This window comes from Coenobita brevimanus, chromosome 55, assembly GCF_032717465.1.
Source record: "Coenobita brevimanus isolate Jiangsu-jjx chromosome 55, ASM3271746v2, whole genome shotgun sequence".
Classification (NCBI taxonomy): Eukaryota; Metazoa; Arthropoda; class Malacostraca; order Decapoda; family Coenobitidae; genus Coenobita; species Coenobita brevimanus.
The window spans coordinates 49,232,464-49,249,492 of record NC_137008.1 but is presented as its reverse complement, the minus strand read 5'-3'; the positions used below and the strand labels follow the sequence as shown (position 1 = coordinate 49,249,492).

General features: G+C 43.4%; 1 protein-coding gene across 1 annotated transcript in view; it reads left to right on the top strand.

The window, feature by feature from the left end:
* Positions 1–17,029, top strand: part of Plc21C (Phospholipase C at 21C) — a 739,135-nt gene that overhangs the window by 451,980 nt on the left and 270,126 nt on the right. The window contains exon 18 of the mRNA XM_080273643.1: positions 14,214–14,390. Within this exon, the coding sequence (XP_080129769.1) occupies positions 14,214–14,390 (177 nt within the window). The remainder of the gene's footprint in view (positions 1–14,213; positions 14,391–17,029) is intronic.

The window sequence follows — 17,029 nt, the reverse complement described above, 5'->3', positions numbered from 1 at the left end:
GTATAATAGACAAATGTAAGGATAAACCCAAACTGTTTTAGAGATTTGTCAATGGCAAACTGAAACAAAAGGAAGGAATCACTAAACTGAAAGTAGATGGAGAGGTCTATAAAGATGTGGCAATGCAAGCTGAAATAATGATAAATGTTTCCAATTGGTTTTCACTAATGAAAGGGAGTTTGTGGAATGGGAGGGAGTGACTAGAAATGTAGGGATGAAAGATATAAAAGTGGAAGTACAGGAAGTGTATAAATTACTGGAAACTCAAGATGTAAGGCAAGTCCCATGACCAGATGGAATCTCTAATTGGGTACTGATGGAATGCAGAGAACAACTGGCAGATAAGTTTCACAGTTTAATTGTGTGTTCTCTGGAAGAGGGGAAAGTTCCTCAAGCATGGAAGAGGGCAAATGTGGTACTAATTTATAAGGGAGGAAACAAGGAAGGACCCCTGAATTATAGACCAGGGTCCCTAATCAGCATAGTCACAAAATTGTGTGAGAGAATCCTGGAAGACAGATGGATAAAATATCTGGAAGAGATGAACATTTTGACTGAAAGTCAGTTTGGATTCAGAAGTGGAAGGTCATGTATTTCCAACTTGTTGAGCTTTTACTCAAGAGTGATTGACGTGCTACAGGAGAGAGACAGTTGGGTGGATTTTGTGTATTTAGATTTGGAGAAAGCTTTTTACAAGGTACCCCCACACGTGACTAATATTTAAGTTGGAGCACATAGAAGGACTGAAGGGAAATCTCCTGGAGTGGATGAGAGACTTCTTAAGAGACAGACAAATGAGGACAGTAATAAAGGACAAGATGTCTGGATGGAGGGACGTAAGAAGTGGAGTCCCACAGGGCTCGGTGTTAGCGCCAGTAATGCTCCTGATTTACGTAAATGGTATGGTAGATGGAATGAACACTTATGCAAGTCTGTTTGCTGATGATACAAAGATCTTGAGGAGAGTAGAAGTCAAGGAAGACTGTAAAATGCTGCAGGAAGACCTGGATACGATTCAACATTGGAGCCGGATGTGGGAAATGAAATTCAACACAAAAATTGTAAAATATTGGAAATGGGTAAAAGTACCAAGAGGCCATCATTGAATTATTTGATGGGTAATGAACCAGTCACAAAAGCAAGAGAAGAGAAAGATTTGGGAGTGCTGGTCCAGGATAGTTTGTTACTGGAAAGACATATTAAGAAGATAGTTAGAGAGATGTACAATCTCTTGACCAGCATAAGAGTTTCATTCCATTACATGGATGAGGAGATGATGGAAAAATTGATAGTGGCCATGATCCGCCCCAGGTTGGAATGCTCGACAGTAGTGTGGTCCCCACACAAAATGAAAGATATAAACAAGATTGAGAGAATACAAAGAACAGGAACCAAGATGGTTCCCAGCCTGGCAGATCTGTCATATGGAGAGAGGCTGGAAAAGCTGGAGCTGCCTTTCCTAGAAGAAATGTGAGAGAGGGGCGACATGATTTCAGTGTTCAGGGCCATGATGAGATTAGATTAAAGTTGGTAGAAAAGATCTGTCTGTATGGGATGGGAGAGTAACAAGAGGACATGGAATGAAACTGAAAAGGCAAGTTGCTTGAAGGATATCAAGAAATAGAGCTTTCCATATAGATGCATAGACCTGTGGAATTGCCTGGACAAAGAGATCGTCCAGTCTAAGAGCTTAAATGAGTTCAAAGCAAAATTTGACTTACTGTGAAAAAGAGATGTGACCCCACGAGCATAGCTGATTTCCTGTATATCACAACTAGGTAAACACAACTTGGTAAATACACACACACACACACACACACACACACACACACACACACACACACACACACACACACACACACACACACACCATGTATTTGAGCCATAAGAAATCGTTAAAATAATGATGCACCACCGCGTCATCATCCTGGAATCAGTTGACTAGTATATGACACATTGGCATGTCATCGGCCCAGAATAGTGTTAAAAGGAGATTACGTTTCAGATGGAATTGTTTGTCTGGCCCTGGATACAAGTGCAGTTGTATATACTGCTGTGATATAGCCTGTGCATTAGAGTATACAATACATTATACGTCTGAGAAAAATAAGTAACTGGGAAGGTAAATTTCCGAAGCATCCCGGTTAACTAGGATTGTACAGTGCTCGTCAGAAGTATCGAGTGCCTATGGCCGGGCGCTCAATACTTATGGCCAAAAAAGAATCACCCGTTTTTGGTAGTAAAAATTGAGCCACAAGTTTGCGGCGCTAGCATGACGTCATGGTACCCTGAGGCCTTCCTACGTGCTGGTTGGTTCCTGCCTCAGTTGCCTATGGGCTGCCTGAGAGAGAGGAACACCGCCACATCTCCCTCTCTTTTTGCGCCATTTTTTACCGAGTGTCCTGCAGTGTTTTGGCTTTCGCCACTTTGTTATGGCAACTACCCGTGAACTATCGAGTGAAATATATCCCAGATCATTGCTCTAAAGGAGACAGGCCACCAAACGAAGGAAATTAGTGAATTGGTTGGCATGGCTCGATCGACAGTGCTTAGGTGGTGCGCATGTTTTCGAGTGGAAAACAGTGGTGACGTTCCCACAAAGAAACCATGGTCTGGTAGGCCTAGGAAAACTTCCCTGAGGTCTGTTAATGTTTTAAAACATGCAGTGGAGTCTAATCCTCGTGTGAGTGCAAGGAAAATAAAGGAGAGCAACCCAGAAGTGTTTGGTGAGGTTTCTGTGTGCACAGTGTCCCGAAGAGTCCATGAACTTGGTTACACAACTCACAAGCCTGTGAGAAAGCCTCTTCTCTCTAGCAACCAGCGACTTCGTAGGCTTGCCTTTGCTAACAAATACCTTAATTGGGGTGAGGAGCAATGGTTGTCAGTGTTGTAGTCTGATGAGGCAACGTTTAGTGTAACCTGTAACAGAGGAGCACGTGTGTACTGGCGCAAAGGTAGTTTTTTTTTTATTTTTTTTTTTTTAAACGAAGGAGGGAAAAACAAATGAGTAAAAAAAAAAAGTAATCCATACACCAGATTACTGGTGTCCTCTGTTCATAAAATATCTGTAACAGTTTGACTTAAACAGTTGTGGGTTGAAATTTGGAGGGAAACAACTTTGGGGAAGCGAGTTCCAGAGAGATGCAGTTCGGGGAATGAAAGAATTCTGATAAGCAGAAGCTCTGCAATATGGCTGAGCGACAATCCAGTCATGAGCGCTACCAGATGCCTGTGTAGCACGAGGGAAGGCATGGAGAGGTGGCACAATGGACGCAACTTCGTCTGAGCATTTGCCAAAAAAATATCTGTAAAATAATGCAAGGGAGGCAACATTCCTTCTTACTTGCAGGGGAAGTAGTTTATATGTAATGGCAGGGTTGTTAATGATTCTAACAGCTTTGTTCTGAATTTTGTCTAGTTGTCTTAATGCAACCTCTTCACAACCATTCCACAAGGGTGAGCAATATTCAAGCTGAGAGCGCACGTGACTCTTATAAATTATAGCTAACTGCTCATCGGCGAAGAAGTTACGGACTCTGTACAATAATCCAAGTTTCTTTGAGGCGGTTTTAGCAAGTGATCTGACATGAGAGGTCCAGCTGAGGGCACTGTTAAGTGAGACGCCAAGAATTTCAATACTTTTGGAGATGGAAATATTAGTAGCACTGAAGGTATTGTACGAATCTGGCAATATCTGTCTATTAGTAAACTGTATATATTTAGTTTTACTAGCATTAAAAGAGACAAGGTTGTTTTGTCCCCATTCACTGATTGTAGATAGATCTTGATTTATGGAGATGGATGTACTGAGTTGAGTGGTAGAGATATTAGACTTTGTAAATGGATGTCTGAGTGTGAATGAACTATGTAGTGTTGAGTCATCTGCATATGAGTGAATGGGATTGTGGGTGACAGATAAGAGATCTTTAATATGAACCAGAAATAGGGTTGGCGCCAGAACTGATCCCTGCTGCATGCTGGTGTTAATTGAGTGGAAATTCGAATATACATCATCTGTTTTTACTCTTATTTTCCTGTCACTAAGATGTGAAGAAATCAAAGGAACAAAAGACGTTAGTCCATAGCAAGGGAGTTTGGACAGCAGGGAATGGTGCCATACTCTGTTGAAAGCTTTAGAGATATCAAGAGCTACTGCATGAGTTTCTCCAAAAAGATCAATTGATTGATGGATGGTATGAGTTAAGAGATTGAGTATGTCAATGGTGGATCTTTCGTGGCGAAAACCATATTGTCTATCACTAATTAAGTTGTTGGATTCAAGATGTTTAACAATGTGCTTATTAATTAAAGTTTCAAATACCTTACCAAGAAAAGATGTGACAGCTATTAGTCTGTAATTGGAGGGGTCAGACGAACTTCCTTTCTTCGGAACTGGGTGGATATTGGCTTCTTTCCGTGAATTTGGGAATAAAGAAGTACGTATGCATAGTCTGAATAATTTAGCTAGGACAGAGGCAAGTTCAGGGGAACCCTTTTTCCAATTGGCGGAATTCCATCTGGGCCTGGAGCTTTGTTGGTAGGTAAATTGTCTAGGATGGATTTTACGTATCTTGTCTGTATTTTAAGTGGGGCAATTTCGGGAGAATCAAGTTCCAGTACTGGGACCTTCTGGCTGGTATTGTGTATGGTAGAGTTTCTGGCAAAGGTAAGGGCAAAGATATCTGCTTTCCCACGTGGGTCATTTGTAATGTTGCCATCTGAAGATTTTAGTGGGGGAATTGAAGATGACTTGTTAAAGTTATTGTTGAAAGAATTAAGAGTTGAGCAGAATATTCTATTGTCATTAAGGTTGTTAAGTAGTTTTGATGCTTGCTTTTGAAGAAAGTTTGATTTAGATAGATTTAATACAGCTTGTGTTGGAAGGACACAAGTCAAGAGTGAGAGCAGTGGAAATGAGTTATGTAAGAGGAGCCTGTGGAGTCACGTGGAGAGACAGGCTGACGAATGAGGATATAAAGGAGCGTTGTGGTGTGGATGTGGATGTGATAGGAAGCATTATGAGGAACACATTGAGGTGGTTTGGCCATGTGGAGAGGATGGAGGGTGAAAGACTGACGAAGAGAGTGTATGCGAGTGAGGTGGAGGGGGGAAGAGGGAGGGGGAGGCCGAGGATGAGATGGAGGGATGGGGTGGAGAGGTATATGAGAGAGGGGGGTGTGAGTTGGGAGCAGGGCAGTGAAATGGTGGGGGACAGGGCGACTTGGAGGCGATTTGTTTGTGGCCACCCCAAACGGGATTGAGGCGTCTGGCAATAGATAGATAGAATAGATAATACAGCTTTTGCATGATTTCTAGCAATTTTAAATTGGGAGAGTGATTCAGATGTTTTGATTTTAATTAATAGTTATGTGCTAATGACTTTTGGGCTGTTGCTTTGGCACAGTTGCCATCAAACCATTTTGGAGAGTTCGATCTTTTAGTGAACTGTTGACTTGGTATGAATAAATCCATACCAGCTAGTATTAAGTCACAAATGTGGGACTGGGTAGAATTGGGATCACTAGAGAAGAAAGACTGCCATGGAACATCAGCAAGATAATTTCTAAATCCATCCCAGTCTGCCCTATCAAAGTGCCATCGGGTCACCCTGACAGGTTCAGAACGGGAGGTGTGGGAGGGTTAACTAATGAGGCTTTGATGAGATTGTGGTCAGAGGATCCAAGTGGTGACAGTACCTCTATCCTGTATTGATCTGGAGTATTTGTCAAGAATAAATCCAAGAGATGGGCATTATGGTCAGGATTATCAGGTATTATGGTTGGTTGCTTTGCCAACTGGGTGAGATTAAACGATTCCGCAAACAGCTCGCACTGTAGACCAGCGTCGTCAGTCCGGGCAGAATGCAGTAACCATTCAACATTGTGTATGTTAAAATCATCTAATATGGTAATTTCGGTGCCAAGGGCAGGGTCAAGGTTTCTCAACTGAGTGGATATGGAATCTAATATACTGGGTTCTGAAGAAGCATTGGGGGAATGATAAACTACACATATGTATTTCGTAATGTTTTGACAATTTAATTTATATAATGAGTAATCAAAACTGGATGAAGTGAAGTTTAAAATAGTGTCAACTGCATATTGGGATTTGATGTAACAACAGGTGCCGCCCTTGTTACGGGAGTTTGTAAGGAGATGGTAACCGGGAAAACAAAATGGAGATATATCGGTAGAGGGTGAGATTTGTGGTTCTGTGAGGAAAAGGGCCAAAGGGGATATGGACTGAAGGGAAAAATGAACTGAGTTTAAATTTGAGGTAAGGCCGCGGATGTTGGTAAAGAATAAGGCTGCACTGTCACCTCTTCGCCGACGAGCATTCCCGGAAATAGCAACAGTTGCTGCCGGCACAGTCGCTTGATGGCGACCAGGAGGACCCTGTGCTGCCAGCCCGACCCGGCCGGTGGTGGCAATCCGAGGTACCACCTCATTTGATAGTATGATTGCAGCGGCCATTATTAAAGACGTGAATAGAAGGTGTGATATGTTATGCGCATGTAGTGTGGTGTAGACAGTTGAAGGTAGAGGTATTATGAGAGCATGCTGGCCTACTGTCTGCATAAATGAATGCACTGAAAATGTTCAGCAAAGGGAGATGGTCAGGATCAAGTCCTGAGGGCTGGTGAAACGGGAGCTCCAGCTCTCCCTATCACCAACTTGCCATCAACCTCGGGAGCACTGCCCTGTCTGACTGGTGCTACAGTCTACTCCATGAAGTGACCCACTTGACCCATGGTATGTTGAAAGCACAGTTAAACATCCTGATTCACTCATGGTATGGGGTTGTTTTTCTGGTAAGGGTTTGGGGAAGCTTGTTGTGCTTCCCAAGAACTACCAAGTGAATCAGGATGTTTATCTGGAGCTTCTGTGTGATCATTTACCTGAGTCATTCGAGCTAACAGGTGCACAAGTGTTTCAGCAGGACGGTGCACCTGCTCATAAGGCCAAATCGGTCACCAATTGGCCTCGTGACTGCGAGGTATCATTCATGAAAGTGGCCAGGAAATAGCCCAGACCTCAACCTGATTGAAAACCTCTGGTACCTCGTAAAGAAGAATCTCCATGGGAAGGACGTGAGCTCTCTGCCTAAGCTGGAAGCATCCATTCGTGACTCCTGGGACAATATACCCCTCCAACACCTCAGGAGCCTCGCCCTTTCACTTCCAAGATGTGTCAGTCCATGAAGAAGTGTAAAGGATACCCTACGAAGCACTAAAGGTAAATAAAATGCATTATTTATATGTTTTTTCAATGTTGAAAGGTTTGTTTCATAGGAGGGATGCAGGGCGCTCGATACTTCTGACGAGCACTGTACTGTACAACACTTCTTTCCAAATCATCAGTTCCCCAGTAAATGCTTAAGATTTATTTCTTTAGTTTATTTTTTCCGTGTTTTATGAATAAAATAGCAAATAATTTTTAACCAAATAAACTTACTGGGTGCATTGTGCACTACAAGAAGACACTGCAATTATGTTTGTTACGTTTATGGAGTGGATTTAAGAGGAGGTTATGATTCAAATGAAATTGTTCATTTGATCCTGGATACAAATGGTATTGTATAAACCGCAATGATGTATCCTGTGTATGAGAATACAGTATATATATATATTAGATGTCCGGGAAAAATAAGTAACCAGGAAGGTAAATTCCCCAAGCTTCTATGTTTGCTGGGATTGTACTGTACAGTATTACTGTACTGTATCAATACCATAATGTATTATTATGCGTACTTTTCATCTTTTTCATGGGAAAGTTTTTAGGGTAGAGATGGATAGTAACACAATGTCCTGCTTGATGCAAATGCAGATAAAAGTAATGGTAACTGGGGCTGGGGACGGTACTGTCAAAGAAGAGAGGGAGTAGTTATGTGTGGTTTGCCACAAGAGCTTGGGAAGTAATTCCATCTTGTGCAGTGTTTGTGATAAGTGGTTGCATAAGAGATGTAGTGATATTAGAGGTAGACTGCGATTAAATGCTGATCTCATATGCGTGGTGTGCTGAGGAGAGCATGTGGAGATTGCCTCTCCTGACACTGAGAGGACTTTCCCTCCATGCTAAGGGATCTTTGTATGCGGCATGTGTTAGGAGTGTAACGCTGTATGGTAGTGAGGCCTAGGCAGTAAAGGAAGACAATATTTGCAGGCTGAAACATACAGAAATGGCAATGATTAGGTGGATGTGTAGTACACCCCTGAGTGCGAGGCCTGGGGATCTAGATTTATGATGGGAGAGTTAAGAGGTAGGATGGGACTGGAGTGTATTGGAGTTGTGATGAGGAGAGGTAGATTGAGATGGTTTTGGCATGTGGAAAGGATGGGGGATGATAATTGGGACCAGAAAGTGAGAGGTGTTATTGTTAAGGATAAGGTAACAAGAGGTAGACCGAAAAAACCTTGGACGAGGTCATTGAGTGTGACCTCAGGAATGAGGGACTAAATAGGGAAGCTGCCAGAGATCAAGCAGCATGAAAGCCATCATTAGGTGACCAAGGCTGATGCAGGCAAGCATGTTGGAGTCCTCAAAAATGAAACAGAGCCTTGCATCCCTGAGTGTGAGGTTGGGGGGTCTAGGTTTACAGTGGAAGAGTTGAGAGGTAGGCTGCTGTTGGAGTTTGTGTATATGCAGGAACTTTTCCCACGAAGCAGGATTCCTGTGCGCCCCCGTCCCGTCCCTGGAGCCTGGTGGGCAGTCTGACTCAGGCTGCACTGACAATAGGAAGCACCCATGCCTGGACCTCTTTGAATAAATCTCAAGCTGGCCTCGCTGTTTCTGTCTCCCTCCTGGTTCTCACCGCAACATGGCACAGTGGAGTTCTTTGGGTGACCCAGGAATGGCGCCACCAGTGCCTGAGCAGGCAAATCCAGATTCAAAGGACTGGTTCTGCCAGGAGACTAAGTGCACAGCAACATGTACAATGTAACACCACCTCAACTATGGCCTCCAGGAATTGGGGCAGCCTACCAGCCTGTGTACCCAGCCCTGCACCTGGAGGCACTGATCCATTGATGAGCACCAGCACCACCAGCAACTCATGGAGAGGCTACTATGGGAATGTCGCCATCCCAGTTCGAGGCGTGGGCCCGCAGCGTTAGGTATTAACAGCAGTGGTTGCAGGTGGGCCCCACCCTTGGCCGTGGGTTACATGAGATTGCTGTGTGATCCTGAAGTGCAACAATGCATGGACACACGGGTAGCCAGGCATAGCTTTGAGGCCATGAGCACTGAAGAGACCGTCAGCGTAGTGAGAAGCCCAATGATAATGTGTGTTCTTATGTGATAAAATGTAGAGCCAAAGCGGCAGAGTGTGATTTTGAGTGCCCCCAGTGTTCTGAAAATCTTGACGATTTCATGCTTTCGAAACAGCTCGTGATGGGTCTGCGCAACCTCATTATGAAAACAGAAGTGCTGCGGCAACTTCCAGTGTTGCGATCTGTGGAAGAAATTACAAACTCCTATGAAGTGTTCGGATTGGAGAAGAAAATGGCAGGAGTGCGCAGCTACAGTGGTGTGGCAGGTGCTTCAGTGAGTGATGGGGATGAAGCGGAAGCAGCCAGTGCCACTCAGTTGTGGTAGGCGGGTGCAGGGCCACCCCATCCTCACACTTCTCCCCCACCAGCAAAGGGCTGCCGGAGGTGCAGCGGCAGCAAATTTCGTGGGGAACATCAGTGCCCTGCCATCAAGGTCGCCTGCCGCATATGTGGGACAATCGGCCATTTCCAGTGAGTGTGTAAATCACTGAAGCAGCCCAGCCCCCCCCCGGATCACCAGCAGTGTCATGAGATAGCCAGTGCCAAACCTCAGGGTGGAAATGAAGTGAGACATCCTGCCCACAGCATGCGAAGTGACGGCGGTAGCCGATAAGGGTGCACAGGTATGCATAGCGGGACGCCACCCCATGCGGGGCTTCAGGCTGACTCCGCGAAGTCTACAGGGAGCTACTGTGAGCATTAATCACCTTGCAGGTAGGAGCATATATACTATGGAATGCAAGGAATGCCACTTCAGCATGGGCGGAAGTTCTGCTATGTCAACCCTGTATTTTGCTGACGGGGTGGAGTGGCTGTATCTGTCACTGCAGATGTGCAAAATGCTGGGCGTGGTGCCACATGACCTCCTCAGCGTGCCGGCGACCTTAGGGACTGTTGAACAGGTGGAAGAGTCCTCAACCTCCGCCCGACCTACACTCCCCCATATGCCCTGACGAAAGAAAATGTGAACCCTGGAACACTTTGGGCACACGACGTTTGCAGTGAACCTCGCTCCCCTGCTGGAGATGAAAGGGCCAGTGCACCGCATCCACCTGCTTCAAGCCTTACACGGTGCACACACCAGCATCCGTCTGTGTTGGAGTTAATGTATGCGCAGGAACTTTTCCTGCACTCCCCTGGCCTGTGCCTGAGGCCTGGAAGCAGACTCAGGTCGCGTTAACGATAGGATACGCCCATGCCTGGACCTCTTTGAATAAATCTCAAGCTGGCCTCACTGTTTCTGTGTCCCTCCTGGGTCTCACCCCAACAGATGGGATTGGAGTATATTGGTGTTGTGATGAGGAGAGGTAGATTGAGATGGTTTTGGCAATAGGAGAGGATGAGGGATGATAAGTGGGTGCATGAAGTGAGAAGTGTTAATGTTAGGGGTAGGGTAGCAAGAGGTAGACCGAAAAAGACCTGGGGCGAGGACATTGAGTGTGACCTCAGGGATAAGGGACTAAATAGGGAAGTTGCCAGAGATCGAGCAGCATGAAAGCTGCCATTAGGTGACCAAGGTTGATGCATGCAAGCATGTTGGAGCCTCAAATCGAACTGAAACGATGCTGAATCTTGAGCTGATGGGGGGGTACTATATTAAGCATTTCACTTTATTCAGCTTATGGATTGGCTGAATTACAATGGATAACTGAGGGTTTAATGCATATGTGTCAACAGAAGACTGCAAGCAGTGACACAAGAGTCCTAAGCAAATGTTGAAACATCCATAGAAAAGTTTGAGAAAGTGTTTTTGATTGGAGATTTGGGTGTGCATGCTGGATGAGAGTGGTAATGCTCTAGTGGACATTTGCTTGGGAAGGGGGTTGGTGATAGCCATTAGCCTCTTTAGGCACAGAGTGATCCGCAGCATACTTGGTGAGTGATGAGAAGGTTGGGTGGGGAACTGAATGAACAGAAGGCAATGATTAATTATTCGTACGTGGATGAGAGAATGAGAAGGTATGTGCTTGATGGGAGAGCATACAGAGGTTGGGGAAGTGGGCTCTTTGATCACCACTTGATGGTGACGAAAGTCAAGGTACAAATGTGATGGATAAATAGGAGAATGGGGCAGGAGGAAGCAGTCCATACAAAGAGGGTAGAAAAGTTGCAAGAGGATGAAAAAAAGACAGAATACAAAAGAGAAGTGGAGGAGTGATTGGGTAAATATGATTTGGAGCACATGGGGGAGGTGGAAGGTGTGTGTAAGATATTCACAGAAGTAATCTATACAGAATGTGAAGTGGTGTGTGGAGTGAAGAGAAGGCGAAAGAGGGTGCAAGGAACAATATCGTGGAATGAAGAAATGAGACGAGCTGTGGCAAAAAAGAAGAAAGCATACAGTGAGTGGATGGGATGCAGCAACATGGAGGAAGCTGAGAGACAAAATAAGAGTTATACATAGAGAAGACAAGTGCTCGTGGGCCCTTTGGGCCCCTTGCACTTGCTCCTACGGAGGGCTCTCGTGTTTATGTGCTATTCTAATGTAACGTTGTCACCTGGATTTTTTGCAGCTAACCAACTGATCGTGTTATTTGCAGCTTCGGGATTGGAATCCAGTTTATTTTATTTCTACCTCTGGGCAAAATATTCTACGGAGATCCTATGGTGGGCTTTGGGAGCAGCATTTTTTGGTCAAAATGTGATCGCTTATTAAATATAGTAAAAAAATTTCAATCATGATGGGACCAAGTTTTTTCACATCAGCAAATTTTTTGCGATTTCTGTGCTAATTTTGGTGTTATTTGAATGTGTAGTTTCAGCTGCCCAAAATACACACACACACACACACACACACACACACGGCTACTGCTATAGTACATTAGAAGAGAGAGATGAAAAGATTAGTAAGAGAGGGTAAGCAGAAAATGGATGAGGGGTGTGGACAGAATTTGAGTGTCAAGCGGAGGGAATGTAAGAAAATGTTCAGCAAGGAGGTAATGAGAGTTAGACAGGGTGATACAGAAGATAGTAAGGGAGCAAAAGATAAAAATGGCAGATTGCTAGTGGAGAAGGGAGAAAAAGTGAACAGGTGGAGAGAACACCATAAGAAATTGTTAATTCTAAAGAAAGTTAAATGAGAATAAATGTGTGGGGGATGGGTGGGAGAAGAGAAGAGAGGAAGAAGTCAGTAGGATGGAAGTAATGGAAGCAGTGAAGAAAGTCAAAATGGGGAAAGGCGTGGGAATTGATGGAGTGTGGTGAAATGCTGATGCATGGGTGAGAGATAGTAGTAGAGTGGATATGGAAGATGTGCAGATTGGCCTGGGGGGGAAGGTAGAGTCCCAGAGGATTGGAAGTTAGGTTTAATTGTTATCCTGCACAGAGGAAAAGGGGAAAAAGAAGTGTGTGGTATTCATATGGGCATTTGTATTCTTATTGTAAGGAGTATGTGGTAGAATGCATGTTGGGAAATGATAGAGAAATTAGTTGGAGAAGGGAAGAGGTTATGTAGATCAGATATTTATCCCTAGGTTTTTAGTGGAAAAGTTTCTAGAGAAGGGAAAGTAGTTTTATGCAGCTCTCATGGATTTGGAGAAAGCATATGACAGAGGGGATAGACAAGGAAAGTGGAAAATATTAAGAATATGTGGAGCAAATGGGTAGCTGTTGAATGCCGTGAAGAGTATGTATGAGGGCGCTAGGGCTGCAGTAAGTGTGGATGGTGTACTGAGTGAATTTTTCTGTCTGAATATTGGATTGAAACAAGGATGTGTCATGTCTCCATGGTTGTTCAGTTTGTACATGGAGGGCTTATAAAAGAGATACAAGGTTGGGCAGTGGATATTGGAGCAACTCTAATAAGAGAGGACAGTGTTTGGAATTTTCCTCTTCTATTGTTTGCAGATGATACAGGATGATCAAGTAAAGACGAAGGGGAATGCAAGGCTTGGTGAATGAGTTTGTGAGAGTGTATAAGAAACAGATTCTGCAGGTGAATGTAAGGAAGAGTAAAGTTGTGGTCTTCAGGAGAAATGAAGTCACTGAATGCACAGTGAGGCTGAATGGTGAGGAAATGAAACTTCTGAGCTCATCTAAGTACCTAGGTAGTGTGATGAGAAAAGATGGAAGTTTAGAGGATGAGGTGCTTGAAAGGGTACAGCAGGGAAGAAAGGTTGCTGGTAAGGAAAAGTTGTGGTCTTCAATAGAAATGAAGTCACTGAATGCACAGTGATGCTGAATGGTGAGGAAATGAAATTTGTGATTGCATTTAATTGCTTACCTAGCGTGATGAGTAAGAATGGAAGATTAGAGGATGAGATGCTTGAAAGGATATAACGGGAAAGAATGGTTGCTGGTTCTTTGAAAGCAGAGAAAAGAAATATGTAAGTAAGCTTGAAAGTAAAAAAGTCACTGCATGATATTATTGTGATACCAACTCTTATGTATGGAAGCAAAGCTTGAACCTTGTTGGAAGGACACTATTCAAGAGTGAGAGCAAAGGAAGATGAGTTGTTTGAGAGGAGCATGTGGAGTTACATGGAGGGACAGACTGAGAAGTGAGGGAGTGAAAGACAGTGGTGTAGTAGCTGTGGATGTGATTGAAACCATTAGTAGATATACAGTGAAGTGGTTTGGCTATGTAAAGAGAATAGAGTGGGAGACTAACAAGGAGAGTGTATGTGATTGAGGTGGAAGAGGGAGAGGGAGGGGGAGACTGAGTATGAGATGAAGGGGTAGGGTGGAGAGGTATATGAGAGAGAGGGTGTGAGTTGGGGGGAGCGCAGTGTAATGGCAGGGTACAGGATGACTTGGAGACTATACGTTTGTGGCCACCCCTTACGGGATTGAGGCATCTGACTATAGGTGGACAGACACATTCAGTAATAGATTCCTTTCCATAATTGAGTAGACTTGTCTGAAAGTAGCAGGATGAAACTAAATATTGCAGTAGTGGTTATCAAAGGATAAATGAGAAATAAAATTATGATGTTTTTTGTTGCAGGTTGTCTTGCCAGAGCTGGCTACAATAAGGATAGTGGCATATGAGGAAGGTGGGAGAGTGTGTTTGGGCCACAGAGTCCTTCCCATTGTTGGCCTCAGACCAGGTTTTAAACACATCAACCTTCGCAATGAAGCTGGACAACCCCTTGGCTTGGCCACACTTTTTGTCCATGTTAAGGTAATTTTTAGTGCTGGTGAGGAATAAATTGAAGAGATGACTCAATATACATGGGTGGCAGAGCTTACTCGATGTAGTGCTGCTCTGGGATGTCTGCCCTTTCCCCTCCATCCTTCTTTCCTTCCATTCTCTTCTGCCTTTCTTTCCTTCATTCTTTCCTTATCCTTCAGCCTACAGGTGACTTTACACTCCCTCTTCTGTCATTCTTTCCTTCATTCTCTTCTCTTCCTTCAACCTGTGGGTGACTCTACACTGAGTGACGAGCCAAATGGTTTCCTGTCCACCAGGAAACCATTTTCTACGTTGGGTGGTAACCATATAACCAAATTTTGGCGCCTGGTGGTTTAGTGGGTAATTATTGCGCTCTAATCAGATTAAGCCGGTGAAGGTTTATATCCAAGGGGTGGTTGGGGTTGATTGCTCATTTAATACCACTCAGGGATGAGTGAGGCTGGTCACTCTCATTTTAAATGTCGGGACCAACTGCCTAGCCCCTGGCTCCTACGCTCCTCATGGGGCAATGTAGGATTGGATGATGGATGGATGGCAGAGCTACCTGGTTACTGGGTATGCATACATCCCTCACCTCCTTGTCCCCTGAAAGGAGGATGGAGGACTTCAGAAAAAGGACACTTTCGGCTTGCAACCCACTGGTTTCACATTCAGATGAGCCTGGGACTACAGTATGTTTTTGTTGAATTTGTTTCAAATTCTTATTGGGTACCTGGGCATCTGGTGGTAAATAGTACTTTCATTTAAATGACAGCCTCTTTATACACTTGAGTTCAGAACTCTCAAAGGTTGTTGGAGGTTCCTCAGTCCTTTAATGCTATCAAGAGTAGGTTGGTCTCCTGCTATAAGTGTTGTGGACTATGGTAACCCAACTGTGGGCCATAGGGTAACATGGAAGCAGCTGTTAGCGTTACTGAACCCCATGAGCAAAGCCAAGTGTAATTTACTAATACTGACCTCACCTCATCATAGCACCTAATTGAATTTTATTCACTGTATTATGTTAGTGGATGTTGATTGTGCTTAAATACTGTAGGATGTGGACTTAGACAGAGTATAGGTCACATATATATATGACATTAAATTTTATGCGTTCATTTGTTGTGCACTGCCTGTTTGTGCATCAAAAAAGTTTTTCATACTTTTTGATGAACTACTGTATTATGATCAGCAAGTTAGTTCTAGTTTCATTTTCACTGCCGTGCCATATGTCATACAGTATAACTTTCTCACTATGCTGAGATGTTATCAGTTTTTGAGTGTTTCTCTTTTGACATTTTTGGTACAGAATTCTTTAATAGTGCCAGAGGCAGATGAAATTGACAACAGAAAGCTGATTATTAATATAGGTGGGGTATTACAGCTTATTTTTATTTTGTGGTCTTTTGGCTGACATGTAGGGGAGACTTATTTAAATAAAAAAGTTTGCTATTTATCCTAGCTCAAATGTGCTGAAATGCATATAGAACAGAAGATGAATTAGGGATTAATATTGTTGTGTGTTCTTCACAGTGCATGTTTTTTTCTTTTTCTTAATTTTACCAAATTATACCATTATACAGCCATTATGGCTCCAAAATTATTCCTTTCAGAAGCCAGCTGCTTGAAAAAATAATGCACTAGCACTCTGTAAGGTAAATCTGAGATATGTCCTTAGAGAAATATGCTGTACTTGAAAATGAGAACTTATCATTGCATAATACATAGAACAGATATTGTCCTGCAATTGTCACAGTTAGTGGTGCGTTGAGGTGGTAAGTGCCTGGGTGCATGCTATGGGACCCATATGAGATACCTATCTATCTATCTGTCTATTGGCAGATGCCTTAATCCCTTATATGGGGTGGCCACAAACAAATCACCTCCACATCACCCTGTCCCCTGTTATTTCACTGCCCTGCTCCCAATTAGAGGCTTCACCAAACCTGTGTCAGCGGTCTGCCACCAGGTGGTCTAGCGTCGCCCAGCCTCGATTAAATATTTTTGCTTGGTTTTAAAGACCGTGAAATTGTACCTAATACTAAGTTTATAATAATACTGCTATTTATAGGAATATTTTTTCCTAATCAATCAAGTGCATATATATATATATATATACCTGTAAAGAAAGAATAACCAGGCTTTCAGAGAATCTTAGCTTGGGGACTAAAATAGTGTGCTGTCTATTTACATATATTGTATTTGAATAAATCGTGTGCAGTTAGTAAAAGGAGATTACCTTCAGGACTTCTGATGAGTTTGTTTTAGCATGCTTTAAAGTAGTAAGCAGTTCCTCTGAAAATAATGTACTGAACGATTGCTTAGTTGGTGAGTCAGCCATATTAATCCAAACAAACGGCAGTGCGGTATGACACTGTAATCATAACAGAGTATGAGGAGTTGAAGTTTAAAATTACTAAACTGTGCCATGGAGCCAGGGAAACATTTAAAAGAATTATTTGTGTTAGACTTTGGTTACTAAGATGACCAAGACGTCCAACAGGTCCGTATTGTTAGGAAAAGTCATACGTCAGGCAGGGCGGCATATCGAAAGGTGTTGCTAAATATGCGGCTACACATCTATTTTCTTTTGTGGATACTAACGAATGACAAATATTTTAATCACTGTTATCTTGCTTTATGGATGG